Consider the following 27,803-nt stretch of genomic DNA (forward strand, 5'->3'; position numbering starts at 1 on the left):
GTCAGCTCGGGGTGTGGCTGACACCTTGAGACACAAATAGGTGCAATAATCAGGGAGGGAACGGGTGCCTTCCCCTTCCCGGGCTTGTGGCTTGGGGAAGGGTTATCCTGGGCTGTGCAGGAGCTCTTGGTGAACGCTGCAAAACCCTCTGAGCCCCGGGCTGCAGCCTCATTCCAGAAACCAGCTGCACCTTGGTAAAAATGCCACCTGGACAATTCACCTCCTCACCTGAGGTGGTGTTAGAGCCATTGACCTCTGCTTTGGCCACTCCAGTGCAGGTGATGGAAGGGGGAGCTCATTTCCAGCACCCACCAGGGGCACGGGGGAATTTAAAGCAGACAAGGTCCCGAATTCCATCAGCCCAGCCCTTGGCACCCTGGGGTGCGGTCACGCAAAGCTGCTGTGAGTCTGTGCAGGCACGGAGGGCTCGCGTGGGGTCCTGGTGCCATCTGCTGGGGACACGGGGCCATCCCTGAGCGGGGCCTGGAGAGGGAGGGATGGAGAGGGATGGGTGGTTGGTCAGATGGATGGATAGTCACTGGGTGGTCACTGCTGGCTCTGTGTCCCCGCTGCTGTGCAGTGAGCAGGAGCCTGCAGTGGGCTGCCCGCTCAGCTCTGTGTGTGTGTGTGTGTGTGTGTGTGTGCAGGAGCTGAACAAGAAGCGGACGCAGAAGGAGATGGAGCACGCCATGCTGATCCGGCACGACGAGTCCACGCGGGAGCTGGAGTACCGGCAGCTGCACACGCTGCAGAAGCTGCGCATGGACCTGATCCGCCTGCAGCACCAGACTGAGCTCGAGAACCAGCTGGAGTACAACAAGCGGCGCGAGCGGGAGCTGCACAGGAAGCATTTCATGGAGCTCCGGCAGCAACCAAAGAACCTGAAGGTGCTGCAAGCTTTCCTTCTCCTCCAGCCTCTGTCCTCCACGCAGCGCCCGTGCTGTGGGACCACCGTGCTCTCCACAGCCTGTGCGCTCCCTTGCGTCCCCTCCCCTTGCACAGAGCAGCTCTGGATAAGGGAAGTTGTGGGCTGGGATAGGCCAGAGCTCACAGGGGGTTTTTAAAGTGCCAATTGGGGCTGTTGTAAAATAGTCCAGTCCTTAGCAAAGTGTTACAGAAGTTGTTTCTGACAAAGCTGTGTGTTGTTCAGGCCCTCGCTGGTGTCAGCTTGGAATGATGAAGAGAGGGGGTTTGTGGTGCTTTCAGAGTCCAGAGAGAACACAGAGCACTCTGAGTGTGTGCTGAGCACTGTGCACACCCCAGTGTGCTCTGGGCATGTTCCTCCTCCCAGTGCCACAGAATCACAGAATATCCTGAGTGGGAAGGGATCATCAAGTCCAAATCCCAGCCCTGCACAGACATACCAGCAGTCCCACCCTATTCATCCCTGGGGGCACTTTCCAAATGCCCTTGGAGCTCTGGCAGCCTTGGGGTCATGCCCATTCCCTGGGCAGCCTGGGCAGTGCCCAGCACCTCTGGGGGAAGAACCTTTTCCTGATACCCAGCCTCAACCTCCCTTCCACAGCTCCAGCTGTTCCCTGGGGTCACTGGTCACCAGAGAGAAGGCACACTGCTGTCACTCTGTCACACCCTTGCTAGTTCTTAGGTCTGCAGCCTCTGCCTGGTGCAAGGTTGAGGAGGGAAGGATGCTGTGAAAAAGCAGATACATTTTGGGAGGCAGGTGATGCAGGAAGTGGGCAGTGCCCTGGGCTGAGGAGGGCTGAGTGGCTGCTCTTCCTGGCCAGGCTGCAGCAGGGCCTGAGTGCTGCTGCTGCTGCTTAGTCCCTGTGGGAAGCACACAGAGGGGAGCTGTGGTTCCCATCACCCCACCCATGTGGATGTACCAAAACCTCTCCATTCCCAAAGCCCTTCGTGCTCTTCACATCGTTCCTCCCTTGGCAGGCTATGGAAATGCAGATCAAAAAGCAGTTCCAGGACACATGCAAAGTGCAAACTAAGCAGTACAAAGCACTGAAGAATCACCAGCTGGAAGTAACTCCAAAGAGTGAGCACAAGACAATTCTGAAGAGCCTGAAGGACGAGCAGACACGGAAGCTCGCCATCCTGGCCGAGCAGTACGAGCAGAGCATCAATGAGATGATGGCCTCGCAGGCGGTACGTGCAGGGGGCTCGGGGGCCTGGCAGCACCTGGGGGGCACTTCTCCAGCCACTGAATCATAAAAACTCTTCAAACAACATATCAGGTGGCACTTTCCTCTTGGAATGTGTCTTGTGGAATACATGTCCTCCCCTGCTCCCCTCGCGTGCTGGGGTTCAGGATTGGATCTGCTGAGGCTCTGCTCAGTGTGAGCAGAGCAGCTGCTGCTCATGAAGCCTTCCCTGCTTCCTCCCTCTGCCACCAACACCAGCGGCTGTGGGAAGAGTGGAGTGGTGTGTGACTTGTGTGGGAGCAGAGGAATTCCCAGCGGGGGTTTCAGCCTTGTTTTCCCAATGCTCTCACAGCTCCGGCTGGACGAGGCCCAGGAAGCAGAATGCCAAGCCCTGAGACTGCAACTCCAGCAGGAGATGGAGCTGCTCAACGCCTACCAGAGCAAAATAAAGATGCAGACAGAAGCACAGCACGAAAGGGAACTCCAGAAGCTGGAGCAACGGGTGTCGCTGCGCAGGGCACACCTGGAACAGAAGGTACGTTCCAGAGGGGCTGTGGGGACACGGGGAGGCTGGAGCTGTGCTGGGGCTGCTCAGTGCTCCTTGCAGAGGGGTTTTGGGGATATTGGGACAGGATGGAGCTGTGCTGGGGCTGTGAGTGCTCCTTGCTGAGGGGTTTTGGGGATATTGGGACAGGCTGGAGCTGTGCTGGGGCTGTGAGTGCTCCTTGCAGAGGGGTTTTGGGGACATGGGACAGGATGGAGCTGTGCTGGGGCTGTGAGTGCTCCTTGCAGAGGGGTTTTGGGGATATTGGGACAGGATGGAGCTGTGCTGGGGCTGTGAGTGCTCCTTGCAGAGGGGTTTTGGGGATATTGGGACAGGATGGAGCTGTGCTGGGGCTGTGAGTGCTCCTTGCAGAGGGGTTTTGGGGACACAGGGAGGCTGGAGCTGTGCTGGGGCTGTGAGTGCTCCTTGCAGAGGGGTTTTGGGGACACAGGGAGGCTGGAGCTGTGCTGGGGCTGTGAGTGCTCCTTGCAGAGGGGTTTTGGGGATATTGGGACAGGCTGGAGCTGTGCTGGGGCTGTGAGTGCTCCTTGCTGAGGGGTTTTGGGGACACAGGGAGGCTGGAGCTGTGCTGGGGCTGCTGACTGTGCTCCTTGCAGATCGAAGAGGAGCTCGCCGCCCTCCAGAAGGAACGCAGCGAGAGGATCAAGTTTCTGTTGGAAAGGCAGGAGCGGGAGATTGAGACGTTTGACATGGAGAGCCTGCGGATGGGCTTTGGGAATTTGGTCTCATTAGAATATCCCAAGGAGGACTATAGATGAGGTTAAATTTCTTTGCCATTAAAAAAAAAAAAAACACAAAAAACCAACAAAAACCACAGAAAGCAAACGAAGTAAGGATAAAACTTGCAAACCCAACATTCCCCATGTTGACGGGCGTGCTCTCTCTCTTTCTGTCTCTTACTGACATCGTGTCGGACCAGTGCCTGTATATTCTTATCCATCAGGGGCCCCTTTCCCCCGTCACGTCCCGGTGCAGGACAGCTCCTGGCAGTCTTTTCCATAGTATGTCACAGTATTGATGTCTCTGTGCAATGATTAAAAATGTTTCAGTGAAAACTTTGGAGACAGTTTTAATGGAGAAAAAAAAAAAAAAACCAACATAAAAAAAAAAAAAAAGCCACCAAGTGGATGTATGTTGCTTCTGAGCAATCACTCATCTTACCACCAATCAATGAAAGTACAAGCAAAAAAATATTAATAATTAAAAGATATCTACGATCCCAGGGGGAGAGAGACTGAATCCGCAGCCTTACCTTAACTAGCTGCTGCATAATTTTATTTTATTTTTATTTTTTTGGTATTTATTCATCAGGAATAATTAAATAATAATAAAAAAATTTTATTAAAGATTGAAAAAAATTTGATACATTTTACAGAAAAAAAAACTTAATCGTGCTGTACATATCAGTGGTGACATATTATTACTTTTTTGGGGGTGGGGAGGGGAGGGCGATGACGTGGTGATTTTTAGGAGAACCATGCCAGGGGCAGCAGGGACGAGCCCTGGCCCCTGGGCATATTCTTGATTGTATCATAAATCATTTTCTGCTGTCGCAGAGAATGTGAATACACTTAAATGAGCCCACAGGATCCCAGTAGCACAAATTGGGCTTTGTCAAATCGTGTATTTTGTGTATAGAAGGAATTTAAGGAGAGCTTTTACTTATTTTCATATTGTATTTTAACTGTTTCTCTGATCAAAAATTTTTTTACTTCTTTCCCCCCCTCCCTTCCTGCTCCAGCCACCCCCCACTCTCCAGTTCTGTTCTGGAGCTCAACACTGTCTGTTAGATCATCCCAGCCCTTTTCAGTTTTCTTTTATTTGTTTTTGGGGGGTTTTTTTTTGTTCCTCCCCCAAGTCCACCCCCAACCTCATGATCTTGGTCATAAATATTGCATTATTCACACTTTCAAACTGTGTATTTTCTTACAATAAAAAGAGAAAAAAAAAAGGCTTTACTTCTTTTGCATGCACTTTAAAAAAAAAACCAACAAAAAAAAAAGGACAAAAAAACCAACAAAACAACAAAAACATTTTTCAGGTTCCAGGGAAGAGCATGAGTAACTGTCAGAGCTTTTAATTATATTTGTAAATAAAAGTGTTCATCACAATGCCTGGCTGTGTCATTGTGGGAGGGGCGGCTCGTGGCCCAGCACAGGTGCAAGGTGGGGATGGGGAGGGGACACATTCCCCTGGTGTCCCATTCCAGGTGTCCCTGAGCCTGGGCAGGGCTTGGTTTCCTGACACTGGAGGTTTTTAGGGTGATGGGTTTTTAATTTTTGAATATTCTCCTCCCAGCCCGAGCAGTCCCAGGATGGATCAGCCTTGTGAGCTCTGCTCCAGCCTTAGCTCTGGTGGGCCTTGGTCTGGAGAAGCTGGGGCTGTTTTCCTGGGAAACCATGGATCCTCTTGCAATGTTTTAATTGCTGGGCAGATAAAACTGCCCCGGGGGCAGCACCATCCCCATGAGTTCTGGAATCCCACATTTTCTCAGGGGTGCTGCTGATTCCTGTTTGTCAGACCACATCACTGCAGAGCTTTGCTACAGCAGCTTGAAAAAAAAAGGGGAAGGCTCCTGATTCCATGAAGCTGAATTGCTCTGGCTTCATTCACCTTTTTCACCTCTTTATAGCCATCAAGCTCTATCAAAGGCTCATTTCTGATCGAGGCACCCTGGAGACACCCCCAGGCCTCACTGCAAAGCTGCTGGAGCAGCAGGAAGCACCTGGGACCTGCAGCTGGGCTGGGAAGTGGTGCCCAGACTGACTGTTGGGCTGTCAGACCTGGGAAGGAGCCCCCACAGGTCTGGGAGTGAGGAGGGATCCCTTGGGAAGGAACTGAAGGCTGGGAATGTTTTTAAGATATACATGATGGCACTGAGCTGTGTCCCTCCAGCATCAGTGAGTCCCAGGAATGGGGAGCGCTGGGCACAGGGTCCAGCCTCATCCCAGGAACACACCACCACCCACTGCTCCCTGAGCACTGCCCTCATCCCCCCGCCCCAAGAACACAACCAAGCACACCAAGTACCTTGGGAAGTTTTTAATTGCACTGTGAGCACAGGGCAGGTCACCACAGAAGAGAACTGAGGACTGAACAGAACAAAGTGGTCTCAGCTTTGAGTGGCAGCAGAGAACAGAAGGAAGTGCTCTAGGCCAGCTCCTGCCTCCCCCTCAAGCTGCATCTTCACTACTGTAGTGGTGATGTGGAGGCACTGGCCAAATGTAGGAGGGGGAAAAGAAAAAAAAAAAGGGAGCAAGTTTCCCTTTGACTGCCCTCTCCTCTCCTGGAAAAGGGAGTCTCCACAGCCAGCACCCACCCCAAAGTGGTTGTGTACCCACACCCCTGCCACCTCAAGCCATCCCAAGACAGCAGAGACCCCCTGAATTGACACTAATTCACAAAGGCTTTTAATTCCCTTAAGCAGGTCAGTTTGGAGCCAGGGACACCCATCAGCAGCTCTCTAGCTAGGATACCACGAGCATCAGCACAGGCCTGAACACAGGGACACGGAGCAGGGACAGTGACATTGCCAGTGGTCAGAGCAGGACACGGGTTCAACTCATTACCAGAACAGAACTACAGCACCGTGCCCAGCCCCAGCCCTGGCCCTACTTCCCCGAGAGCTGCTCGTAGAGCTTGGGCACGTAGTCGTCCCACTCAGCCTGGTAGCAGGTGCCCGCCACCGGCGCCCCCAGCCCGTACTTGCTGCGGAAGGCGGCCACCTTGAACTTGCCGCGCTTGTCCCCGGAGCGGTTGGACAGCACGGGCTCGCTGCAGGCCAGCTGCTGCGGCTGCTCGTACACCAGCCACACGTAGCGGTGCAGCCCTGCGGGGAGCGACAGCGTCACCAGGCAGGCTGGATCCCTGCCAGGTGCAGCCCCCAGCACTCCTGCATGGATCGTTCCCACAGGTAGTTTCCTGCAGGCTTCCCCCCCACCCTTCTGCACGGGCTGTGATCCATGCAGCAGCACCTGGAACTGCTGCAGGTACCCACCTGTTCCCTTGGGGGGCCCGGAGCCAACATAATCCGACATCACGGTCCCGCTGCCCACATTGTTGCCTTTCATGTTGGTCACCAGGAAGTGATGCCACTCTCTGAAAGGAGAAGGCACAGAACAATCACACTGGCAGAGCTGCAGATAAGAACACCCTTTGACACATGAGGCTGTCAGCACGGGGTAAACAAAGAACTTGTGGGAATCCAGGGCTTCCCTCTGTCTGCCCTGGCAGGTCTGGGACCCTGGCAGGGGGTCAGGAACCCCCCTGGACAGAGCCCCCAGAGACACTGGCTGTGATCTCTGTCCATGGAAAAGCGTTTTCAATCTTACAGGATCAATTACCAGCTTTGAGTGTTTGATATCAGTAATAATTGTGACACGGGTGCAAAAGTAAAATTTTAGGTTTCTAGATTAGGGGTTCAGAGGGGACAAGATGGAAGAATTGGGTGTGTCTTGTCCTTTTCCTCCTTCTTCATGCCCTCCATGTTTCACTATAGTGTTGGCATTTTTCTATTAGTTTAGGCTAGGAACACACTGTTCAACGTAGATGATAGATATTAGCACATTATTGTAAATATAGTACACGTAGTTTCTAATATATAATGTTTGTAACATCCCACTGAGGGGCAGAGCCCCACACGCTGCCCTGCAGGACAGAGCTGCGGCAGGGCAGCAGAACATGTTAGAGATAAACAGAATAAACAACCTTAAAAACAGCACAAACGAATTATGGCTTCTTCTTTGGCAATGGGGCAGAAAGACAGAGACTTTCTACAATCTCAGAATCACCAATACCCACAGATTCCAACAAGAGCTGTCACTCCTGGTTTGCCAAACCCGAAGAACACCAGTCCCAGAGCAGGCACTGCTTTGTTGGGATGCACAGCATGCCAAAACAAGTTCCACGTGGCTGCAGGAAACCCAGCCTCATCTCTGAGAGTGGGGATTCCACACACTGCTGAGGCTGACTTGGGGAAGGTGAGCTGGTCGCAGATTTAAGATTCTGCTGTCAGCAAAGACCTAATTTCAACTCACATACGTGCTAAATTAGAGCAAGCAGTAAATGCTGTGCTGCTCCAGCTACAACAGACCTCTGAGCATCCCTGGTAAGAGCAGCTGCTCCTCCCCATGCTGTCCCTGGCTCAAGGAGAGACGCAAGGACACCATTTCTATGACAAGCCACAGCTCCACAGCTGCACCTTAGGTGGAGCACAGTGCCACCTCCTCCTTAAGCCTCTGCTCAGCCCAAGAGAGATGCTCCTTTTCCCCACGCAAGCCACGGAGCTGTCCATTACCATCACCTGAACTTTGGATCCTTCCGACTGGGCGCATCAGGGTCTGTGAGAACCAGCGTGTAAAGCTTCTGGGGATCGCAGCCGTCCCACTCGATGCTGGTGGGGCGATGCTGGACCTGCAGGGATGACAGCGTTAGCACCGGCCCCGTGCCAGCGCCTGCCCTGCACACAGGGCCGGCATGACTTGTGCTGGCAGCGACACCGAGGGGCTCAGGGCCATTTGTGCCTGCTCGCCCTGGTTGTGAGAGCCTTCCCTCCTGCGGCACGGCTGCCCGCACAGCGCAGCCCCTCTCCCTGCGGGGAAGCTCCGGCCGGCGCCACAGCGCAGGAGGCCCGACCGCATCCCGCCATTTTGCCGCGCCACCCCCGCGCGCAGGGCCGCGTCCGCTCACCTGAGTGGGCGTGAGCACCTTGCCCAGCTCGTCGATCTCCACGGAGCCGTACTTGACCCTCAGCGGGTGCGCCGGTTTCTGCTCCACCTCGGCGAGGCTCAGCGGCCCGTCCCACTTGGCCAGGTCCACCGGCATGGCGACACTTGCGGCTGCGACGGCGGCGGCTCCGGGCTGCCCCTGCGCCTTGGCGGAGGCACCGCCCCGCTCCGCTCCCATTGGTGGAGATGCCGCTATGCTCCCCTTCCATTGGTGGAGACGCCGCTGTGCTCCGCTCCCATTGGTGGAGACGCACCGCCGGCCTCCCCCGCGCCAGCTGTATAGCGCCCCCAGGCGGAGCCGAGGGGGACCGGCCGAGCTCCGGTTACCTGGGCTAGCACTGTCGCCCCTACTGCTAATTAGGTTAATTAATAATTAATGTACCACGGCCCAGTGGGGCAACCCTGTGGGTCTCAGCGCCCTGTTTCACGCACGCCTTGGCGCTTCCAAGCTGCCATGTGTAAGGTATCCTGGAGAAACCCGAGGATAGTTGCGTGGTTACGATCCTCTCTGCGGGGTTACACAGAGGAACAAGCGTTTATCTCTGCTCTGCGGCTTGTGGGGTGTCTCTGAGTGGATGGATTAGAGCAGCACTGTGGATGTGAGGGTCGCTTAGCGCTCAGGGAACACCGCTCAGCACACACCGCTCAGCACACACGGCTCTCTCCGGTTCAAACCCTCCCGATCCCGGGCGGCACCGGGCGGCAGCGCCGGTCCCGCTCCGCCGAGGCCGCCCCACATGGCCGAGGGGGGCGTGAGGTGACCCCAAGATGGCGGGCGGGGGGGGTCCCAAGATGGCGGCCGCCGGTTCTGAGGCGTCGGGACCCGGCGGGCGGACAAACCCCGTCCCGGGCCCCTCACGGGCCCTGGCGGGCGGGTCCCCCCGGTCGGGCACGCCCGTTCTTCCTCCGCAGGCCTCTCGCCGGGGCGGCGGCCGGGCAGCACCGCCTCCGCGGGGCTCTGGCGGCGGCACACGGCCATGCAGCGCCTGGGCGGGATGCTGCCGGCGCGGCTCTTGCTCGCCCTTTGCTTCTGGAGGCTGGTGCCGCGCCGGGAGGCCGCAGGTAGCGCGGGCTGAGGGGAGCAGGGAGCTGTGTCCCCTTTCCTGATGTGCGCTGGATGTTTTTAGTCACCTCAGAGGTCCCTCAGCAGTGCCCTAACAAGCACCTCAGAGGGCTGACGCAGATGAGCTATCCAGCTCTTTGCCCATTCCCTCCATCCCTAACGCCGTCCCTTCTCTCTTGCAGGAACAGATGAAGTGGTCTTTGGGCAGCTGGGAGGAAGCATCCTCCTCTTGTGCCGCAACGTGTCCAAGGAAGCCACCGAGGTGGTCTGGTTCCAGGGGGATCCGCACTCCTTCCCGCCTCTCTTCTCCTCGAGGGTCTCCTTCCCCCCGGACGTCCGCTTCTCCCTGGTGGACAACAGCTCCCTGAGCATCTCGGAGCTGCGTGTGCAGGACGAGGGCAACTACACCTGCAGGGAAGTGCTGAACAAGACGGACCATGAGCACAGGGTGCAGCTCCTGGTGGCCAGTAAGTCATCCCCACAGCTGAGCTCCCTCCCCTCCGCCTTCCACATCCCCAAAGTCATCTGGCACCGGTGGAAAAATAATATTTAGAAAGTGCAAACGGCTTTATGGTGCAGCATCTTTCTCACATCTGCTCACAAGCACCAAAATGTGTGTCCAAGTGGCCTGTCACAGGTCTGACATATGCAGGGGAAATGCCAGCTCTCAAGTCCTCACTGTGTCTCTTCTTCACGAGTTTTTGGGCGCATCTTCCATTCTCTGTGGCTGTTCCAGGGGGACCCTTTGCCTCAGAGTCTGATTGACTTGAGTCTCCATAAAACTTGGGGTAGGGATGCTGCTTACTGTCTGCTTTCCCTTGTTTGGGGTAGATGTGCTGGGCCATCCTTTTAGTGAGAGAACTCTTCCCAGCTGAGAAGTCTTACATTGATGGAAGCATGAAATTCCTCAGGTTTATGTGGGAGCAGTGTCCTGAGAGTGTACCTGTTATCAGCACAGGCTAATTCTTTCAGCCCCTCTGTGTCTTCTGGTGCTCTCTCCCTTTTTCCATCTCTATTTCATCCATTCATTCCCTTAGAAATGTTCAGAGCACAGGTGGAAGTCAGGCTGGAAAGCGCTCCAGCAATTAATCCTTCCTGCTTCTGCCAGGGAACCATTATTTTGCCCTGATGGCTCATGTATTCCATGGGAACAGCCCTCTCCAGATCTGTTGCCACTCTTAGTCCCTTTAGGATTGAGAAGAGGTAAAATCCTCTGCATTTTGACCCTCTGTACTCCCTTGGTCCTTTCCTTTTTTGCTGTTCTTTCCATGTGTGGGACCTGTTTGCCTTCAGGGTGTTCCTTCCTTCTACCTGTGTGTAAACACTGCACCTGTTCTGTACAGATTAACCTCTTGAAAGTTTACAGGAGTAAAAGTTCTCTTCCTGCAGCAGGGAACGTGCAGGTGGAGGTGTGGAAGGATTGAACCCCAGACTGCTTCAGGGAATAGATCTGTAGGCGCTGGGCTGAGGAGTGGGGAGCCCCAAATCTGGAGCACTAGGGCAGAACACTTGGGAGCCAAACATATTTATGGGGCGTCAAGTGTGTGCTGCACTCTGGATTTCATTTGTTAGTCTGAAATTAATTGTGTCAATTAATTTCCAAGTACAACAAAGGTGATGTGGGCATAGCCTTTGATAGTGAGAAGGAGATTTCTGGAGATGCTTTAGCTCAGCAGGAGGAGCATCAGCAAAAGTTAGAAGTTCAACCTCTGACCTGTAGCAGGCCCCCATTTTTTTGCATTTCTGTTGGTGGAACATTTTACCCTGGCCTGGAGCAAATTTTGGACACAGACTTGGCACTGCTGTGGAAGAGCCTCCCAGGATATGCAGAGGTTTTGTGTGGGAATAACCAGCTGATAGTCTTCAGCCCATCCATGGGTGGTACCAAAAAGTTCTCTTTTTGTTTAAAACTGTACTTTGGAAACATCACGAGCAGTAAACATTCTAGTGACAGGACAAAGGTGCAGCCCTGCCTTGGGCTGTGGTTCTGTGTTTGTTTTGGATGGGAAGGAGACGTGCAGTTCCACACCTCCAGGGATTCCTTGGCACATCTGTGTGTGGGTTGATGCAAGAACTGTTGGCTCTTCTGTGGGTCAAACCACAACAGGTCCTTTTTGCTGGTGTTTTGGGAGGGTGGAGATTTTTAAGCTTTTGGTTTGTTAACTTTGTGGGAACAGATTTCTTTAGACAGAGCTGTGCTGGGAGAGCCTGGGAGTTTAGGATGTAAAGTTGATGGTTTTCAGGAGTCTGTTCCTGAGGTCAGGACACAAAGTTCAGCCCTGGCTGGACATCCTGGAGGGGCTGTGTCCACCTGGATGTCCTGGAGGGGCTGTGTGCCACTGATGTTGGGCAGTTTCTGCTGGTTCAGGCTGACAGGATGCCCTATTAACCACAGCCAGGGTTTGGGATGAGTTTGATCCTCCCCAGACATGGGACACAAGGAGTGTTGCAGAGAACTTTCTTGCCAGAGCTGGGTGGTTTCAAAGATCACCTGAGGTGTGTGTACAGTTCCTACAGAGACAAGCCCTGGGAAGGTGTGTTCTTGGAGCTCACACCAGGGTTTGCCATGATGGTTTTTTTATTAATTCAAGTAATTTCAAAGTCCTGTGAATAAATACTCCCCAAAATAAGCCTCAGACATCCCTCTGGCACCTCTGGCGTGGGGCTTGTTTTGGTTTGATCTCTTGGTAGAGTCTTGTTCAGCACTGCATTAGGCACACACAGGGGTATGGCCTGTTAATTCTGCCTGGATCAGAGTCCAGATTCCCTCTGGCTGTTAAATCAGCACGTGTGTGGATCGTGTTTGGAAGGAGCAGCTGGGAGAGAGCCAGGACTCTGCCTTGCTCTCAAGTGAGGACTCAGTGTCCCTCCCTGGTAACTGTGCCAGGAGGACCAGGGCAGTGGGATTTCATTGTCCTGCTGTGTTTATCTCATATCCATTGGATAAAGCTGTGGCAATCATTTTTTCCCTCCCTCAAGGCTTGGTTGTGGGGACTGTGACAGCCCCTCTTGGTCCCTGCTGGCTGTCACTTACTGCTGTGCACACCTAGGGCTGTGGGATGCAGATCAGGGAGCAAGACCTGCAAGGAAACAGGAAAGAGTTTTCAAGGGGAATGATGACAAACTAATTCCAGCCCTGCAAGTGTTTCTCACCACGTGCTGTCCTTGCTGGTAGATCCACCACAGGCAACCCCAAAGTGCTGGGCTGAGAGCTCCTCATCGGGGCTGATGCTGCAGCTGTTCTGCAGCTGGCCCGGGGGGTACCCCCACCCCACCCTGCACTGGAGAGAAGAGGGGCAGGATTTGGAGAACTCCAGCTGGGTCATCAGCTCCACCAGCTCCTCAGACACCCACGTGGAGACACTGAACAGCTCTCACCTCTCCCACCGAAAAGTCTTCAAGTGTGTGGGCAGCCACGTGGTGAAGCAGGAGCAGCCTACCTGCACTGTGGAGATAAGTGAGTGGATTTGCTGCCTCATTAACTGCTAATGAAGCTGGGGAATGGGGAGAGGTGGGTACCCTGGTCATTCCCTGCTCTCCAGAGCACTGAGGAGGTCGAGGGAGGCAGGAGGTGGCATGGCAGGGCACCTGAGGCACAGATGTCCTGCAGCTGATATCCATCACGGAAGAGTTGTAGGTGAGCTGTGTTTTGGGCCCATCTTAGGGGCCAACAAATTTCACCCCAGCAGTGTTTTCACCTGTGGAAAGCTCCCACACACCTGTGTGAGAGTGAGAAGTGTTTGGGGGCTGTGGGCAGCTTGAGATGAGGTTTGGTAAGGGTGGGTTTAAGGGTTGTGTGTGCCCTTCAGACATCTCGGGGATCTGAGCGGCTGATGGAAATCTGGGCTGTATTTTTCCTCCAAGGGTTGTCAAGGCTTCACAAGAGCTCTGCTGATTGAAAGTAATGCCTGGGCTGCTCTTCTCCTCTCTGCCATCTACCTGCTGGCTCCCCGCAGGCCATTTTTCCCTGGGGGTGTGAAGACAGGTGTCAGAGGGGACTGAGCACCACGAAAGCTGCTCAGGTCACTCCTTGGGAGGCTCCTGAGTGAGCCAAATGCTGACTCCCAGACTCCCGCCTGCCTCCCTTCTGTTAATGATTATTAATCAGCCAGAAGCTTGATTGCTCGTTATTTTAATTGCCTCCATTCCCTCCTTGACTCCTGTTTTTGTTTTCTTTTCCCCCGGGGCTGTTCAGAACGCCCTTCCCTGGAATCAGAGCCCCCACAGACCTGCTTTGTGGGTGACAACGTGACCCTGACCTGCCGGGTGACCGAGGGCACCCCGGCAGCTCGGCTCAGCTGGCTCCGGGACATCACCCAGCCCGAGGTGGAGATCCAGCCTGGGGGGAGGTTCCTCATCGCCCAGGAGGGCAACGTGTCCCGGCTCACCATCCAGAACTGCTCCCAGGGCACTGACGGCGGCTGCTACGTCTGCAAGGCCCAGAACCCCGTGGGGCTCAGGGAGCTCTTTGTCTGCCTCACGGTGAAGCGTGAGTGGGGCTGTGGCAGGAGGGCCTGGGGACACTGCACACCTGCTCTTTGGTTTGCAAAGTTTGGTTTTCTCTGAGAATTCCTCATCCATCTGTGTCCCCTCTCTGCAGAGCCGGTGAACATCGTTGGGGTCGTGGGTGCTGTGGTGGTCCTGTCCCTCCTGACTGTTCTCACCGTCACCGGGGTTGTGTTGTACTACAATCCCCTCCTGTGCCTCAGAGGTAGGGATTGGTTAGGGATTGGTTCCTTCTTTCTGGGGTCTATCCCTAACCCACTTGTCCCTCCCCGTGTGCTGGAGTCAGTCAGGGTTGCCTGTGCCATGTCTGGGCAGGTCACCTCCACGTCCATGCCTCTGCACGGGGCTGCCAGTGACCATCTGGGGGAGGATTGGCAGGGGTTGTCCAGTCCACTAAAACCAGTGGCACTCCCAGAGGGGCAGTTTCTAATGTTGTCTCTCTTTTCTCTCCCGTTGAGGTGCTGCGTTCAGGTGAGTTGACATTCCTCAGCCCAGTCCCTCATGGCATCACTACTCAGCCTTCCTGTAGGGCAGGGAACAGGCTCTCCTCAGCCTTTCATCCAGCTTGCTCTGCTGTTCCCAGGAATGCAGACTCAGGGGATGTCTTAGTGCTGGTGGACTCTGAAGATGATGAGGAGGGGAAGGGGTTCGAGGAGCCCCTGAGCAGCTGCACCGAGCACGAGGCCATGGCGCTGGTCGGTGGGAGCAGGGCCCAGGCTGCTCACCTGAACCGCCTCACAGAAGGTGAGGAGCCACCTGCTCCCTGCTGAGCTCTGGGTCTTCCCAGAGCAGCTGCCAGGGAGGGAGGAATTCTTGGTGGCTGTTGTAGCTGAGATGCTGCTGCTCTGTGCCCTGTGTAGGTGACGATGACGAGCTCCGTGCTGGGGTCTCTGCGCAGGAAGTGAGAGAAGACAGGGACACGAGGCTCACAGCTTCTATCCCTCCTTGAGGAAGCACACAGAGCTCCAGCTGGAATCCAGCATCAAGCAGGCCATCACTGTGTGTGGCTGAGCACAGGCTGTCAGTGTCCTGGCCCAGGACACTTCAGACAGAGCCTTCCACCTCTCTCTCCACCTGCCCCTTCCACAGTTCACTCCGTCCTTCTCCAGCCATGTTTCTCAATTTCTTCTCTTCCATTTTCCTCCTTATCTTGGGTGTCCCTACAACACATGGGACCACCCCTTCACTTCAATGCCTGTGATGGACTCGAATTCCTGGGTGGGATGAGCAGCTCTGGGATGGACAAAGTCACCACGGGGCCACAGTGGTCCTGTGACAAGGGGAGAAATGAGGGCTCTGTGGGCAGGACATGGCTCACACTGACTCTGGGAGGCTGAATTGTTTGTATTATAAATATTTTTCCCTTATTCCTTCTGCAGTGTTTCTCTGTGTCCAAGTCAGGAGTTAATCTGTTCCTTGTCAAGTGTGCGTGTAGGGAAAGGGGGCCATGAGCACATATACGGGGGGACAGAGGGGCCTGACAGCACACAGGGGATCACAGGGGATCTGATGGCCCGTGCAGTGGCAGGGAAGCACTCCTGGGACACGCAGAGAGAGGCAAGGTCTGCACTGTGGGTGAAGTCAGGGGTCTGAGCCATCCCTGGGGTGTCAGAACAGTGGGAGCTGGAGCAAGATGAGTGAGACAGGGAGGGGTGGGGATGGTGGTTGGGGTCTGGCTGTGCACAGTGGTCTCTGAAGGGCCAGAGGGTTCTCAGGGGCTGGAGGGAACGGAGTGTGGGTGGAAGGGAAGGATGGGATGGTTTGAGGGCTGGGAGTAGGATCCTCCCCGCAAGCAGCCCTGGTGCATTCCCTGTGCCCGGCACCGCGGAGCCAAGCCAGGAAAATCCCAGGGAGCTGCGGGAGCCTCTGGCTGCCCCTGGCAACTCTGTTGTGCTGCCAGCACCTCGGCTGTCCCCGTCCCAGCTCCCCCGCAGGCTCCTGGGCGAGGAGGAGGCACCGGCCGAGATGGACTCGGAGCTGGAGGAGCGGTTGCAAGAGGCTTTCCGGGACAAGCTGCGGCTGCTGTGAGTGACACCCCTCGGTCCGCCCCGTGACAGGTGACCAAAGGGTTGGCAACCAGACCAGCATGTCCTGCGTGCCCCGTGATCTCGGTTTGTGTTCCCATCTCCGGGTGCCGCGCCACTGGGTGGGTGTAGTGTCCCCAGCTGAGGCTCCCGGGGAGGAGAGGACACTGCAGCCATGGGCAGCAGCAGGCAGGGGGATTCCCCAGGTTCTAACAACAAAGCTGAGATTGTGGTGTGGCTTGCCCTTCCCTGGGGAGCTCCAAGTACGGGAGGCTGAAGTGGGAGGGGTGGGCGAGAACATGAATGCAGGCAGGGCTAAGCCTGTGTGGCTCCTGCCGAGCCCTGCCCGCACGGGGCAGCCGGGCCAGGCTCCCCGGGCTGAGCCCCGTGGGACGGTGGCAGATGCCCTGCCCAGGCTTTCCCTCCGCAGCCCGGCCGAGCTGCACGCAGCCCGTGGCAGGACGGCGGCACCGCGGGACCTCGCCGCGCTGCCGGCATCCACTCGTGTGCTCCTGAAGAGGCGGGAGGCGGCGGAGGTGGAGCGGCAGCTGCAGACCCAGCGGCAGGTGAGGGCGGCCCCAGCAGGTGTGCCGTGGGGACAAGGGGGCTGGCGGGGTGTCCCCAGCTCCCCGCGGGCTGTGCGATGCTCTCGACACTCTGCAACCCCACAGGAGTTCCAGCAGCGGATGCAGCGCCTGGCGCAGCGCCGGCAGCAGCTGGCCCGGAGGCAGGAGCAGCACCGCGGCGCCGTGCTCAGATTTGACTCCTTCCTCAAGGTGCGGGGCTGGGGGCCGGGCCGGGCGGGCCGGAGGGTGCCGCTGACCCGGTGACACGGTGACACGGCGCAGGCGGTGGCGGCCCGGCGGGAGCGGGCGCTGCGCCGGGCGGGCGAGGAGCGGGCGCGGGCGGCGGCGGAGCGAGCCGAGGCTGCCCGGCTGCACCGGGAGCTGGAGCGGCTGCGGCGGCACCGGGAGCGCCTGGCCCGGCGCCTGCGGAGCCTCCGGCCCTTCGGGGACTATCTGCGGGACGTGCTGGCCACGATGGGGCAGGTGAGCGTGGGCTCCTGCGGTGCCACCTGCGTGTCCCCGAGCCCCTTGCAGGGGTCATCCCTCCAGCCGCTTCCCACTGCCCAGTTCCAGGACGTGCCGGCCATGCTGGTGCACTTCGGGGTGCTGGCGGGGGTGCGGGCAGCCCTGGCACGGGAGGCAGAAGCCGGGCAGGAGCAGCTGGCCCAGGGCAGGGCACAGCTCCAGCGGTACCGTCAGGAGAGCAGCACCCAGCTCCTGGGCACCAGGAACGAGCTGGCCCGGCTCCAGGCACGCCTGGAGGCTGCCCGCCGAGATGGGCTCCAGTGGGTAAGGGGGATGTGGGCTGCCCAAGGAGGGGCAGCAGTACAGACCCCAGGTGTGCTGCACAAGGGAGATGCCCAATGTGGTCGGTGGAGGTGCCAAGTTGGGCTGCAGCCTTCTGGGCTGAGCTGAGGATACCCACATGCCCAAAAAGCAGCAGCTCTGCCTGAGGGGGATACACAGCCAGGACTCCTGGGTCCCCCTGGCCTGGCCTGGGGGGTGCAGAAGGACACAGGGCAGTGGCCAGGGGCTCACTCTGTCCCCCAGGAGTCCCGCTGGACCCACATCCAAAACACAGCCATCCAGAAGACCCTGCTGCTGGGGCAGATCAAGCTGGCTGTGCTGAACCTCTTCCAGCAAACCACTGCACAGCTCAGGATCCCCATGGACAGAGCCCAGGAGGACACAAAGGCCCAGCTGGACATGGTCAGCACAACCCTCTCCGGGGGCAGTGGGGCTGGGGACACACAGGGGCATTTACATCCCTGGATGGCTGTGGCATCCATCTCCCATCTCCACAGCTGCTGCTCTGCATGCGGGCCCTGGCTGACATCTGTGCCACTGGCCCACACCCACAGCACCACAGGAGTGTCAGGCTGCTTCAGGGCCAGGAATAGCCCCTGGGGACACCTGCCTGCTCCTGGGGCTGGGGAGAGGCTGCCAGGGCCAGCATGGAGCCACAGGACCTGTGGGGATGGAGGTAATTTCCTGCAAGTCTGAAAACCCCATGTGAAGAGGCAACATGGATGGCAGTGGCACAGTCACACTGGGGTGGCACCACACCCAGGCAGGGTCAGAGCACTCCCGAGGTTCCCTCCTGCACAGAGCACCCCAGGCAGGAGCACGAGGAGGAGGGAGCTGCTGTTGGCATCTCTGAAGGTGATTCACATCAAAATACATCAAAATACATCCAGCTGTGCAGCCGCAGCACCTGCTTGTTCTTGTGTCTCTAGGGAAGGAATTACCCCAGACACAATACTTGGAGCAAGGACAAAGAGAAGCCGGGATGCAAAACCAACCAATATTTACTGTCCCCTTCCCCAGCTCCCAGCCCAGACGTGTCCCCTACATCCTCTTCCTCAGCTTGCCCTTCTTGGCAGCGCCCGCCCGGCGCCCGAAGGCCATTTGCCGCAGCTCCTGCACGCGCTGCCGGTTGCGGGCCTTGAGGCGCTTCAGGCCGCCGCTCTGCAGGAAGCGCTGCTTGGCCGCCTTCTTGCGCTGCTTCAGGATCTGCTGCTTGTTCTTCAGCTCCGAGCGCACCCTGCCCTGCGCCGGGGGCTGCGCGGCGCCTGCGGGGACACGGCTGCGCTCAGAGCCGGGCTGGGGGAACAACGCAGGGCTCTGCTGCTGGCTTCAGGTACTCACCGTGCCCATGCCTGTGCTTCCCCCTGAACTGCTCCCTGCTGCGTGGCCCTTCCTCGTCCTCATCCCGCTCGTCAACCTTGTACTTCTGCTTCCACTTCTCATAGCTGGGACGGGCGTGTTAAGGGAACATGTGGTGACTCTTCCCTTGACCCTGTGCTGTGGCTGTGGGACTGTGCTCCCTCCCCTGGCTGCTGCCCTGGCAGGGGATGGAGCCCTGCCACGTGGGTCCAGCCCTGCTCCCGCAGCGCCCAGCCCAGGCAGGCAGCAGTGCCCATGGCAGGATACAGGTTGTTCTTGTAGGAGCTGCTGATGTAGCGCCCGCTCTCCGTCCGCACCTTCTTCTTGTCCTCCTGGCCGGTCTGCCCCACAAACCGCTTCTTCTTGCGGTCCCTGCGAGAGACAGAAGGGTGGTGGGACCCAGCAGTGCCACCCCCAGCCCTGAGTCTCCCTCCAGCCCATGGGCAAACCCCACTCACCACTTGAGCAGCTGCTTGTTCTTGTTGAGGTTGTGGTTCTCGTCGCCCATGAGATCCAGCACGGCCCCGGCCGCCTGCTGCTCGAAGGCACTGCCCTCACCGCCCACACTCAGCCTGCAAAGCGGGGTGATGAGAGCAGCCCCCACACAGGCTGGGAGGGGACAGCAGCAGGAGCCCCCCCAAACTTACCCCCGCTCACTCTCAAAGTCCTTGGGCCGGTATGGGATGTAGAAGTCCTCAGCCTGCTGTGCCGGCTGCTGCGGCTTTTTCCTGGGACCATCTTCCCCTCCTCGGCCCCGTTTTCGCTTCTGGCCCCCCACATTGGAGAACACGTCCTGGATGGGGACAGTGGAGGGGTTTGGGAGCCGCGTCCCCCAATGTCCCCACAAGTCCCTGCACCAACCCCCAAGATCCAGCACAAACTGGGGTCCCTGGTGCTGCCAGCACTGGGCCAAGGCAGCTCTGCAGCAGTTCCTGCATCCATGACCCAATTACCTGGAGGTCTTCCTGCTCTCCTTCCCCATCCTGGGGCTCGGGAGCGGCCGGGCACAGCCCCTGCCCTTTAAGTGCTGCTGCCCGCTTCTCCTGCTGCCCACGCTGGAACTTCTCAATCAGGGCACGGTCGTGGCGCCGCTTCGATCGCATCACGGTGCTGGCCGGTGTCCGGGACGTGGCGTTGATCTCAAAGATGGTCTGTCCCCAGGGCAGGAGCATGATTCCCAGTGAGCCATGTGGGTCTCCCCTCCCCTCCCCTGCCCTCTGTCTCAACTCACCGCCTTGGACTTGTAGGTTTTAATGCTATCCACCAACTTCAGCCTCTGCAGCTCGGTGTCTTCGAAGCGAGCTCCTGGGAAGGCAGGCAGGAGAAGGGCACAGATCAGTTTCCTGGGGAGGGAACGGGGCCTCCTCCCTCGGCACCCCCTCAGCACTCACTGAAGAGGGGGTGCATGCCCAGCTGGGACACATCCAGGTCCTTGGCCCTCTTGATGGACTCTGGCGAGGGGCCGGGCCGGGAGCGCAGGTACTGCTTGTGGGCGTTGTCGGCGACGTGGCGGAGGCTGCGCAGCTCCAGAGAGCCCTGGTGGTCCGTCAGCAGCAGGCATTCCTCGTCATCCACCAGGCTCTGCGGGACACGGCCCAGCACCCCGCCAGCATCTGCAGCCCAGGGCACACCGTGTCACCTCCCAGCACCCACCCTGGATGTCCCAGAGCAGAGCTGACAGCTCCAGGGAGCTCAGCACTGTTTAACCAGCATCCCCCACACACAGGGTCTATCGCAACACCCCATTCTCCCCATCTGTGTGACGGCCCACCACGAGACCACAAACTCCAGCACTGGCCAAGGATAACACCCCAGTGGCCACACAGCCACCCCTCACCTGCAGGCATCTCCTGGGCTCCAGCAAGGATGAGCGGGCGGCCCAGGAAGAGGTGGAGGTCGAACACATAGGGCATCTCGTCGGGAGCCACCAGTGAGTAGGCAGTGCCACTCCGGCCAGCTCGGGCCACGCGACCTGGCACGGGCAAGAGGAGAATGGGAAACCATACCCAGCCAGCCCAGCCTGGCCCCACCCAGGCAGGGCATCCCTGGTGTCCCTGGCAGTCTGCACATGTGATATTTACCGTGAGGGCATGGCAGCAAGGGGCTGTGGGTGACTGGGGAAGTGGCAAGGGAAATCTCTACAGAGAAGATACCAGTCCTGCCCCCAAGAGCTTTCACAGTCCAGCTGGGATATCACTGACAGTGCTTGTCCCCAGTCTGTCCCTCAATATCTCAGCACAGCTGGGCACTGGCACCCACCGACACGATGCAGGAACAGCTTGCCCTTGGCAGGGAAGCTGAAGTTGATGACATTGTCCAGCATGGGGATGTCCAGCCCCCGGGCGGCCACGTCGGTGACCAGCAGCACTGGGCACTTGCCCTGGGAGAACTTGGCAATGTTGATCTTGCGGGCAGTCTGGTCCAGAGAGCTGTAGATGTGGGTGCAGCGGATGCCCTGTGCTGTCAGCAGCTGGGAAGGAGGGAACAGAGATTGCATGGGTGTGCCCTCAGCAGAGAGACAGGGCCAGAGACCCCAGAGTGGCCACCTGGACCTCCAAATCCCACTGTGCTCCTTTCTCTCTCTGAGGGGTGAATGGATGCAGCACCTCCATGATCACATATTCTAGGGTTTCTCCTTCAACCCAGTGAAACAGATGGAGATATTCCACCAGGGACCTGCCCCAGCTGCAGACCCCAAATGGGCACCCTCAAATGCCACGTACCTCCCTCAGATACTCCGTGTGGTGCTTGGTGGCCACAAAGACAACTGTCTGGTCCTGGGGCTTCACCACGCTGCGGAGCAGGTGGAGCAGCACGGCCGGTTTGTCGTCCCCGCGCACGTGGAAGAACACCAGCTGCAGCATGAGGACAGTGCTCAGCCCCGTGCCACCACTGCCACCCTTGTCCCCTCCTCAGGGCCACATGGCTTGCAGGGGATAGGGGGCACAAAGCCCATCTTGGACTCCCCCCACCCATCTCACCTTGAGCTGCTCACTCAGCTTAGACTCCACATCCAGGCGGATCAGCATCGGCTCAGTGAGGCCTGTGGTGACACACAGCACATGGGTCACTCACGGGGTGTCCTGCTGGGGACACCCACTTGGCACAGCATTAATCCAGGATGGTTTTCCCAGTGCTGGGCTCGGCCTGGCTGCAGGACTGTGCCGTGTCCCTGCCCCCAGCTCCTCACCAGCCCGGGCAAACTCGACGAGCAGCTTGGGCAGCGTGGCAGAGAACAGCACGGTCTGGTGGCAGTCCGGGAGCCGGGCGATGATCTCCTGGAGCTGCTCAGCAAAGCCCATCTCAAAGAGCCTGCAGGGGAGGGGATGTGGGACATGGCAGGTCCCTCCCTGCCACTCCCTGGGCCTCTCACCCGTGTGGGGACACTGCCAGCCCTGGGGACACCCCTGTGCCCTGCTGACCTGTCGGCCTCGTCAAACACCACGTACTCCACGGTGTGCAGCTTCAGCTTCATCTCCACTGCCACGTGCACCAGGCGCCCAGGAGTGGCTATGATTCTGCGGGGACAGAGGTGGTGACAGGGCCAGGCCAAGGGGGAGCCAGTGTCCCCCCCACACCATCCTGGCAACAGGTCCCAAATCCAACCCAAAGGCAGCACAATAGAGACCCTGCTGTCCCACAGGACGTTGCTCCAAGGGAACACCAGGAATGCCCATCAGGCACACCAGCTCTGAACACCAGTGACTTCCCCGGATGGCTGGTGGCCATTTCCCCACTGGGTCCCCTCCTTGTGCCCCACTCACATGTCAGGGTTCTCATGCAGGGCAGCAAACTGGTCCTCCATCCTGGGAGAGAGGGGAGAGGCTGGGGTGGCACCGGGCAGCTCAGCCCCTCACCAGGTTTTGGGGAAGCTCAGGGAAGCAGGGATTGGAGGGGACATGGGGACAGCTTACTTGTCTCCTCCCAGGATCAGGGCTGTCTTCAAGCCAGTGAACTTGCCCAGCTGCAGGGTGAGGAATAAACTCATCGGTGGGATGCAGAACCAAACCCATTGCCCCCGTTGTTCCCACTCGCCCTCAAGTCCCCTGTACCTCCTTGGTGAACTTGAGGGTCTGCAGGGCCAGCTCCCGGGTGGGCGAGAGGATGAGGGCACGTGCCCCGGCCTGGCTGGGCGCCTTCAGCCGCTCGAACATGGGGATGAGGAAACACGCCGTCTTCCCGCTGCCCGTCCGGGCCATGGCCACCACATCCCGGCCACGCAGGATGGCGGGGATGGTCTGTGGGACACCACCGTCACTGCCGCTGTCCCACTGCCACCCCCTGGGACAGGGACCCACTGCTCCCCAGGCTCACCTTCCTCTGGATGGGTGTGGGCACCTTGTAGCCCTTCTTCATGATGCCCTTGAAGACAGGGTAGCTGAGGCCTAGGGGAACAGGGACAAGTGAGGGGGTATGAGCAGGAGGGGACAGTCCCCGTCCCAGGGACAGCTGTCCCCTGCCTCACACATACCCATGGACTGGAAACCCCCGGATTTCTTCTTCTTCTGGTTCTGGGCCCGCACCATGGCCTGAGTGTCCAGTTCAGCATCGGCGCCATCGTCCTCCTCAGCGGTGGTAGGGAAGGCGGGCAGTGGGGTCACAGGCGCCTGGGGACAGTGGGGGACATGGCTGCGGTGATGGGTCAGGGTCACTGCAGCTCTGCACTGCTGGCATGGCAGGCAGGGGCACCAGTGCCGGTGACTGTGGGCACTGGGGACACTGGCACTGGGACACTGGTACTCAGGACATTAGCACTGGGACACGGGTACTGGGGACACTGGCACTGGGACAAGGGTATTGGCACTGGGACATGGGTACTGGGGACGCACATACCAGGAATACGGGCACTGGGGACACGGGGGTGCAGGGACATGGGGAACAGGGACACGGGGGTACAGAGACACGGGGGTACAGGGACACGGGGGTGCAAGGACACGGGGTACAGGGACACGGGGTGCAGGGACACGGGGGTGCAGGGACACGGGGGTGCAGTGACACGGGGTACAGAGACACGGGGGTACAGGGACACGGGGTACAGGGACACGGGGGTGCAGGGACACGGGGGTGCAGAGACACAGGGAACAGAGACACGGGGTACAGAGACACGGGGGTACAGAGACACGGGGGTGCAGGGACACAGGGTACAGAGACACGGGGAGCAGGGACATGGGGAACAGGGACACGGGGTGCAAGGACACGTCTCACTCGGGCCCCGCTCCCGCCCCGCTCCCGCCCCGCCCGTACCGGCGCTCCGCGGGGCTGGCGGCGGGCGCGCGGCGCCATGTCGGTACCGGCGGCGGAACCGCGTGTCGGGGGCGGCTCCGGAAGGGGCCGGGCCCGCTCCTCTCCGCTCCGCCCCGGGGCCCGGCCATGCGGGCGGCGGGTCCGGCCCCGTTCGGAGGCTCGGCTGCCGCCGCCGCCCGCGCTCCGCGGGGCCCCCGGGGCCGCCGCCGGGTGCGGCCGTCCTTCGTGGACGAGTCGCTGTTCGGCCGGCCCGCGGGGGCCCGCCCGCCGCCGCCCGCCTTCCCGCCGCCCTGGGCGGCCCCCGCGGCCGGCGGCTCCCGGCCCGGCAGCCAGTGCAGGTGAGCCGTGCCCGGGGCGCTCCCGCCGCCGCTCGGGGCTCGGGGCTCGCTCCGCCTCGGTGTCCCCGGGCCGCCCTAGGGAGCCGCTCACTCCGCGGCCCGCCGGCTCTCGGTCACTCACTCCCCCCTGACAATCCCCGCTGTAACCCGCCCCTGTTTCTCCGCTTGTGCCCTCCAAGGTCCCGGAGCCACGCTCCGTCCTTCTGTGACGAGTCGCTGTTTGGTGCCAAGCCCCCGGGTCCTGCCCGGGCAGCTCCGCGGATGAGGAAGGAGGATGTGGCCAAGCTCCATTCGCTGCTCTGGAGCCCCCCGCCTGCTCCGCAGAACCAGCCTGGCCTTTCCCCACACCGCAGGGGGACTCCCCTGCGAGCCGTCCACCCGCCGGCCTCGTCCGAGCCGGGCCACGAGGAGAAGTCGTGTGGCTGGAGGCATCCCGGCAGCCACGCCTGCTCCAAAGGCTGCGGTGCTCCTGCCAGAGCACGTTCCCAGTCTGTCAGCCGGCTGAGCACCCCCCCGGACAGGACGCACCTTTCTTCCAACCTCGCCACAGAAAGGTGGAAGAACCGGAGCACCCCAACAACCCCTGCTGCCCCCCAGGGCTCTCTGGTGAGGGCTCGGTCCAACAGCATGTCCGGATCTCCCGTGCCCAAGAATGCCAAGGCAGCAGGTGGCTGCACTGCCAGACCCCCCTGGAAGTGATGCCAAGTGTCCCTCTGGATGTACATACAGCCTTAGGCTGCCTGAGGCCTCCCTGTGACCAAGCCCACGAGGACCCTGCGCCTTTCCGTGGCTGGAAATGAAGGATGGGGCTGTTCCATGCTGGGAGACACACCAGGAGCCAGAGGTGACGGCAGTGCTGGGAGCGGTGACCTCCCGGTTCAGGGCACACCCCCAGGGCACCGGAGCAGGAGAGCCTGGAGGGAACAGCTGCTTCCCGAAGTGTCCAGGGGTTGTCAGAGGAGGTTCCTGCTGCCTGGGAGATCCAGCCGGGAGGTCAGAGCAGCAGGAGACAGGAGTACCCACAGTGCAGTCCAGGCACAGGTACAGGGACGTTGCAGGGACAGTGCAGCTCCCTGGGGACAGGCAGGGGCCATGCAGCTCCCAGAACAGGGGGTGCTGCTGGGATGGGGTCCCAGCTGAGTCTGGCTGGGACACCTGGGGTCTGAGAGCCCTGACAGGGACCTTTGCTGAGCACGTGTGGTGAGAGGCGTCCTGCTCCATCCTCCTGCCTGTGGGAATGCAGGACATCCCTAGTCTGGCCTGCTCGAGGCAGTCCAAGGTGGTAGAAACCCCTAGGAATAGAGGCTGCACAGCCTCTCTGGCCTCCTTCCCACTGCTCCACTGTGCTCAAGGTGAAAATTCTCCCTTTATCCAGTCAGAGCCTTTCTAGTTTGATTTTGTGTCTGTTCTCTCATTCTGCACTCGAGCACAAACCTTGGCCCAACCCTCACGGCCGCCTCCTCTTTGCAGGTATTGAGAGGCTGCTGAGGCCCTCCCAAAGGTCCCTTCTCCAGGAAATGAGCTCCATTCCCTCTGCCTCTATGCACAGCACGTGCCTTGGTGTCTCCCTGCTGTCTTTGCTTTGTGCCACCAACACCTTACGGACTCCTCTGACAAAGCAGGACAAGGGAGGACGAGCACAGAGGTGAGGGAAGCATTGCCCTGCATCCTGCTGGCAGTGGGATGGTCCCAGGCTGGATGGGGTTTGTGACAGAGAAGGATCTGCACAGGGATTTTGGCAGCTCGTGGTGTGAGGAGGTGCTGAGTAAATCCCTACTTTTGTGGCTGAGGGTTGTGAGGTGCTCACAGCAGTGCCACAGTGTCACCAAATAAGTGCTCTGAGATAAATCTGGGATCTGGGCACCTCCAAAGCTCTTCTACTTCCTTTGCTGAGCTGGGAAAGAGCAGCTCTGTGTGTTTGGAGATGCATAAAGGACATGGGGTGGGTGACTTGGATTTGCAGTCACTGCTCCCTGGGGAGGGAGGCTGCAGTGAGGAGCTGCTGAGGTTACTGAGAGTTTGTAACTCCCATGCCGAGGGAAATGCTCAAATTCACCCAAGGACACGCCAAGCCAGGTTAAGAGCGTCATTCTTCCCCCAGAAATTATTTTATTGCACCTTGAGCAGCAGCAGGATTGGCCCTTGACCCACTCAGCAGGTGGAGCTGGAGCCAGCCAGGAGCCTGCACTGGGAGGAACTTCTGCTCATGTCTTGGCCTGACATTAAAACCTGAGAAGGTGAGTGAGGATCCTTGTGATTTGCTCCGAGCTCTTGGATCTCTCCCTGTGCTTCCCACTGAGGCAATCCTGCAGCTCTTCTCCACCTGGGGTAAAACTGGAGGGACAGGAAACAATTTGGGCTTGTCCGAGGAGGGGCTGGGAGTGCTGGTGTCAGTCCGAGGCTGACCAGCTGTGTTTGGGATGTGGGCACAGTGACGTGCAAGCTGTGGAGGCTGCAGGTCTCACGGGCTGGGGGAGTCCAGATGTGATTTGGACACTAGATGGAGACAAGAGCGTTGAGGATTGACACGGGAGCAGGAATGCTGTTCCAGCAGCTGCTGGGAGATCCAGCGAGGCGAGTCCTCAGCAAACTGGGGGAACTGCCCTGGAATCTAAGCAGCAGAGAACTGAACCAGTGGGATCTTGGAGAGCTGGAGTCCTTGAAAAAGGAAGCCTCTTAAAATAAGGAGAGATTTCATCTGAAAATCAAGTTCATAGTGGCATGTACAGCCAGGATTGGCCACTTTACCCCCACTGCTGCACTCAGTGTCCAAGGAATGTGGGGAAAACTAGAGGTCATCTCATGAGCCACACTTTCCTGTCCCACACTGGCCCAGGTTGTCACCAAGGCCTTCCAGGAGCTCAGAACTGGCACTTCCTTGCTATGTACAACATGAGTACAATGTTGGTTAAGTATAAATGGGTTGTTTCCATTTTGTTCCATGACTCTCACTCACACTGGTGCTTTACTGTTGCCCCTGTCCTCTTGTTCTGCCAGAGCTGTGCAGCCCAGCACAAGAGCAAAAGCTGCTCTGTTCTGCTGGAGCTGGTGCTCACGTGGAAGAAAACCCACATTAAATCTGAATGAAATGAGGTGGGGGAAATGTTCTGTTGTTTCCTCCCTCCAGGTCCAGCCTGTCCAGTGTCACTGGTGCTCAGCTCAGGCCAGAGCTGTCGATACAGAGGCCTGAACCAAGCTGGGGATCCTCCCTGCTGCTGCTCTCATTCTTCTGCCTGCTCAGCACTGACATAAACCTCACTCCCCACCTTTGACTCCAGCCTGACTCGTTGCTTACTCGGGGCTCGAAGCTGTGTTGCTGCAGGGCTGTTTCCACTGAAATCAGCAGCACTCCAAAAACCAGCAGAGCTGGCAGGAGCCTTGGTGGAGACAGCAGCCTGACTTTAGCAGGCTTCATCTCCTGCAGGGCCTTCTGAGAGCCAGTGCTCCTGGTACCCCTCACGGCAACAGGGCCCGGCTGGGCTGCACTCGGGGCC

At 58.6% G+C, this 27,803-nt stretch overlaps 6 protein-coding genes across 16 annotated transcripts in view; 4 read left to right on the top strand and 2 right to left on the bottom strand.

Moving 5' to 3' along the window:
• The window catches only part of TAOK3 (TAO kinase 3), a 76,616-nt gene extending 71,829 nt beyond the window's left edge, over window positions 1-4,787 (top strand). For all 6 annotated transcript variants that reach the window (XM_030285928.4, XM_072936033.1, XM_030285931.4 and 3 more), the window contains 4 exons: window positions 648-887; window positions 1,903-2,115; window positions 2,464-2,646; window positions 3,273-4,787. In XM_030285928.4, coding sequence (XP_030141788.1) covers window positions 648-887; window positions 1,903-2,115; window positions 2,464-2,646; window positions 3,273-3,434 — 798 coding nt within the window. In that variant the 3' untranslated portion in view covers window positions 3,435-4,787. The remainder of the gene's footprint in view (window positions 1-647; window positions 888-1,902; window positions 2,116-2,463; window positions 2,647-3,272) is intronic.
• A 918-nt stretch (window positions 4,788-5,705) lies between these two features.
• PEBP1 (phosphatidylethanolamine binding protein 1) lies at window positions 5,706-8,528 on the bottom strand (the record flags this gene model as incomplete). Its single annotated transcript, NM_001245480.1, is given in 4 exon segments — window positions 5,706-6,505; window positions 6,674-6,774; window positions 7,979-8,088; window positions 8,365-8,528. Coding segments are annotated over 3 exon segments (252 nt in total). The 3' UTR covers window positions 5,706-6,505; window positions 6,674-6,767.
• A 701-nt stretch (window positions 8,529-9,229) lies between these two features.
• On the top strand, window positions 9,230-15,338 carry VSIG10 (V-set and immunoglobulin domain containing 10). Its single transcript, XM_030285933.4, has 8 exons — window positions 9,230-9,464; window positions 9,648-9,932; window positions 12,641-12,922; window positions 13,661-13,954; window positions 14,066-14,176; window positions 14,430-14,442; window positions 14,555-14,715; window positions 14,832-15,338. Exons 1-8 carry the CDS (start codon window positions 9,380-9,382, stop codon window positions 14,918-14,920), a joined length of 1,320 nt encoding a protein of 439 aa, XP_030141793.4. The 5' UTR covers window positions 9,230-9,379; the 3' UTR covers window positions 14,921-15,338.
• A 507-nt stretch (window positions 15,339-15,845) lies between these two features.
• CFAP73 (cilia and flagella associated protein 73) lies at window positions 15,846-18,271 on the top strand. 6 transcript variants are annotated; one of them, XM_030285913.4, is made up of 7 exons: window positions 15,846-15,995; window positions 16,426-16,561; window positions 16,667-16,771; window positions 16,844-17,044; window positions 17,129-17,350; window positions 17,612-17,770; window positions 17,866-18,271. In XM_030285913.4, the coding sequence occupies exons 1-7, from the start codon at window positions 15,937-15,939 to the stop codon at window positions 17,959-17,961; spliced, it is 978 nt and encodes a 325-aa protein (XP_030141773.4). In that variant the 5' UTR covers window positions 15,846-15,936; the 3' UTR covers window positions 17,962-18,271. The 6 variants fall into 6 exon arrangements, 5 of the variants coding, with proteins under 5 accessions (XP_030141773.4, XP_072792145.1, XP_072792147.1 ...); XR_012058370.1 differs by having other exon boundaries at window positions 15,867-16,561; window positions 17,866-18,044; window positions 18,170-18,271; XM_072936044.1 differs by having other exon boundaries at window positions 15,867-16,561.
• An 80-nt stretch (window positions 18,272-18,351) lies between these two features.
• Window positions 18,352-24,122, bottom strand: DDX54 (DEAD-box helicase 54). The gene is made up of 20 exons (XM_030285909.4): window positions 23,972-24,122; window positions 23,199-23,334; window positions 23,042-23,112; window positions 22,780-22,965; window positions 22,642-22,691; window positions 22,492-22,533; window positions 22,150-22,245; window positions 21,918-22,039; window positions 21,709-21,770; window positions 21,451-21,582; window positions 20,987-21,197; window positions 20,565-20,699; window positions 20,119-20,340; window positions 19,959-20,032; window positions 19,681-19,878; window positions 19,375-19,520; window positions 19,186-19,299; window positions 18,995-19,099; window positions 18,710-18,813; window positions 18,352-18,633 (listed from the first exon to the last, which is right to left on the bottom strand). Exons 1-20 carry the CDS (start codon window positions 24,008-24,010, stop codon window positions 18,410-18,412), a joined length of 2,469 nt encoding a protein of 822 aa, XP_030141769.4. The 5' UTR covers window positions 24,011-24,122; the 3' UTR covers window positions 18,352-18,409.
• RITA1 (RBPJ interacting and tubulin associated 1) lies at window positions 23,994-27,574 on the top strand. The gene is given in 3 exon segments (XM_041719451.2): window positions 23,994-24,065; window positions 24,068-24,309; window positions 24,489-27,574. Coding segments are annotated over 3 exon segments (819 nt in total). The 5' UTR covers window positions 23,994-24,008; the 3' UTR covers window positions 25,009-27,574.
• Window positions 27,575-27,803: the final 229 nt, after the last annotated feature.

The sequence above is a fragment of the Taeniopygia guttata genome, chromosome 15 (assembly GCF_048771995.1).
Source record: "Taeniopygia guttata chromosome 15, bTaeGut7.mat, whole genome shotgun sequence".
NCBI classification, from domain to species: Eukaryota; Metazoa; Chordata; class Aves; order Passeriformes; family Estrildidae; genus Taeniopygia; species Taeniopygia guttata.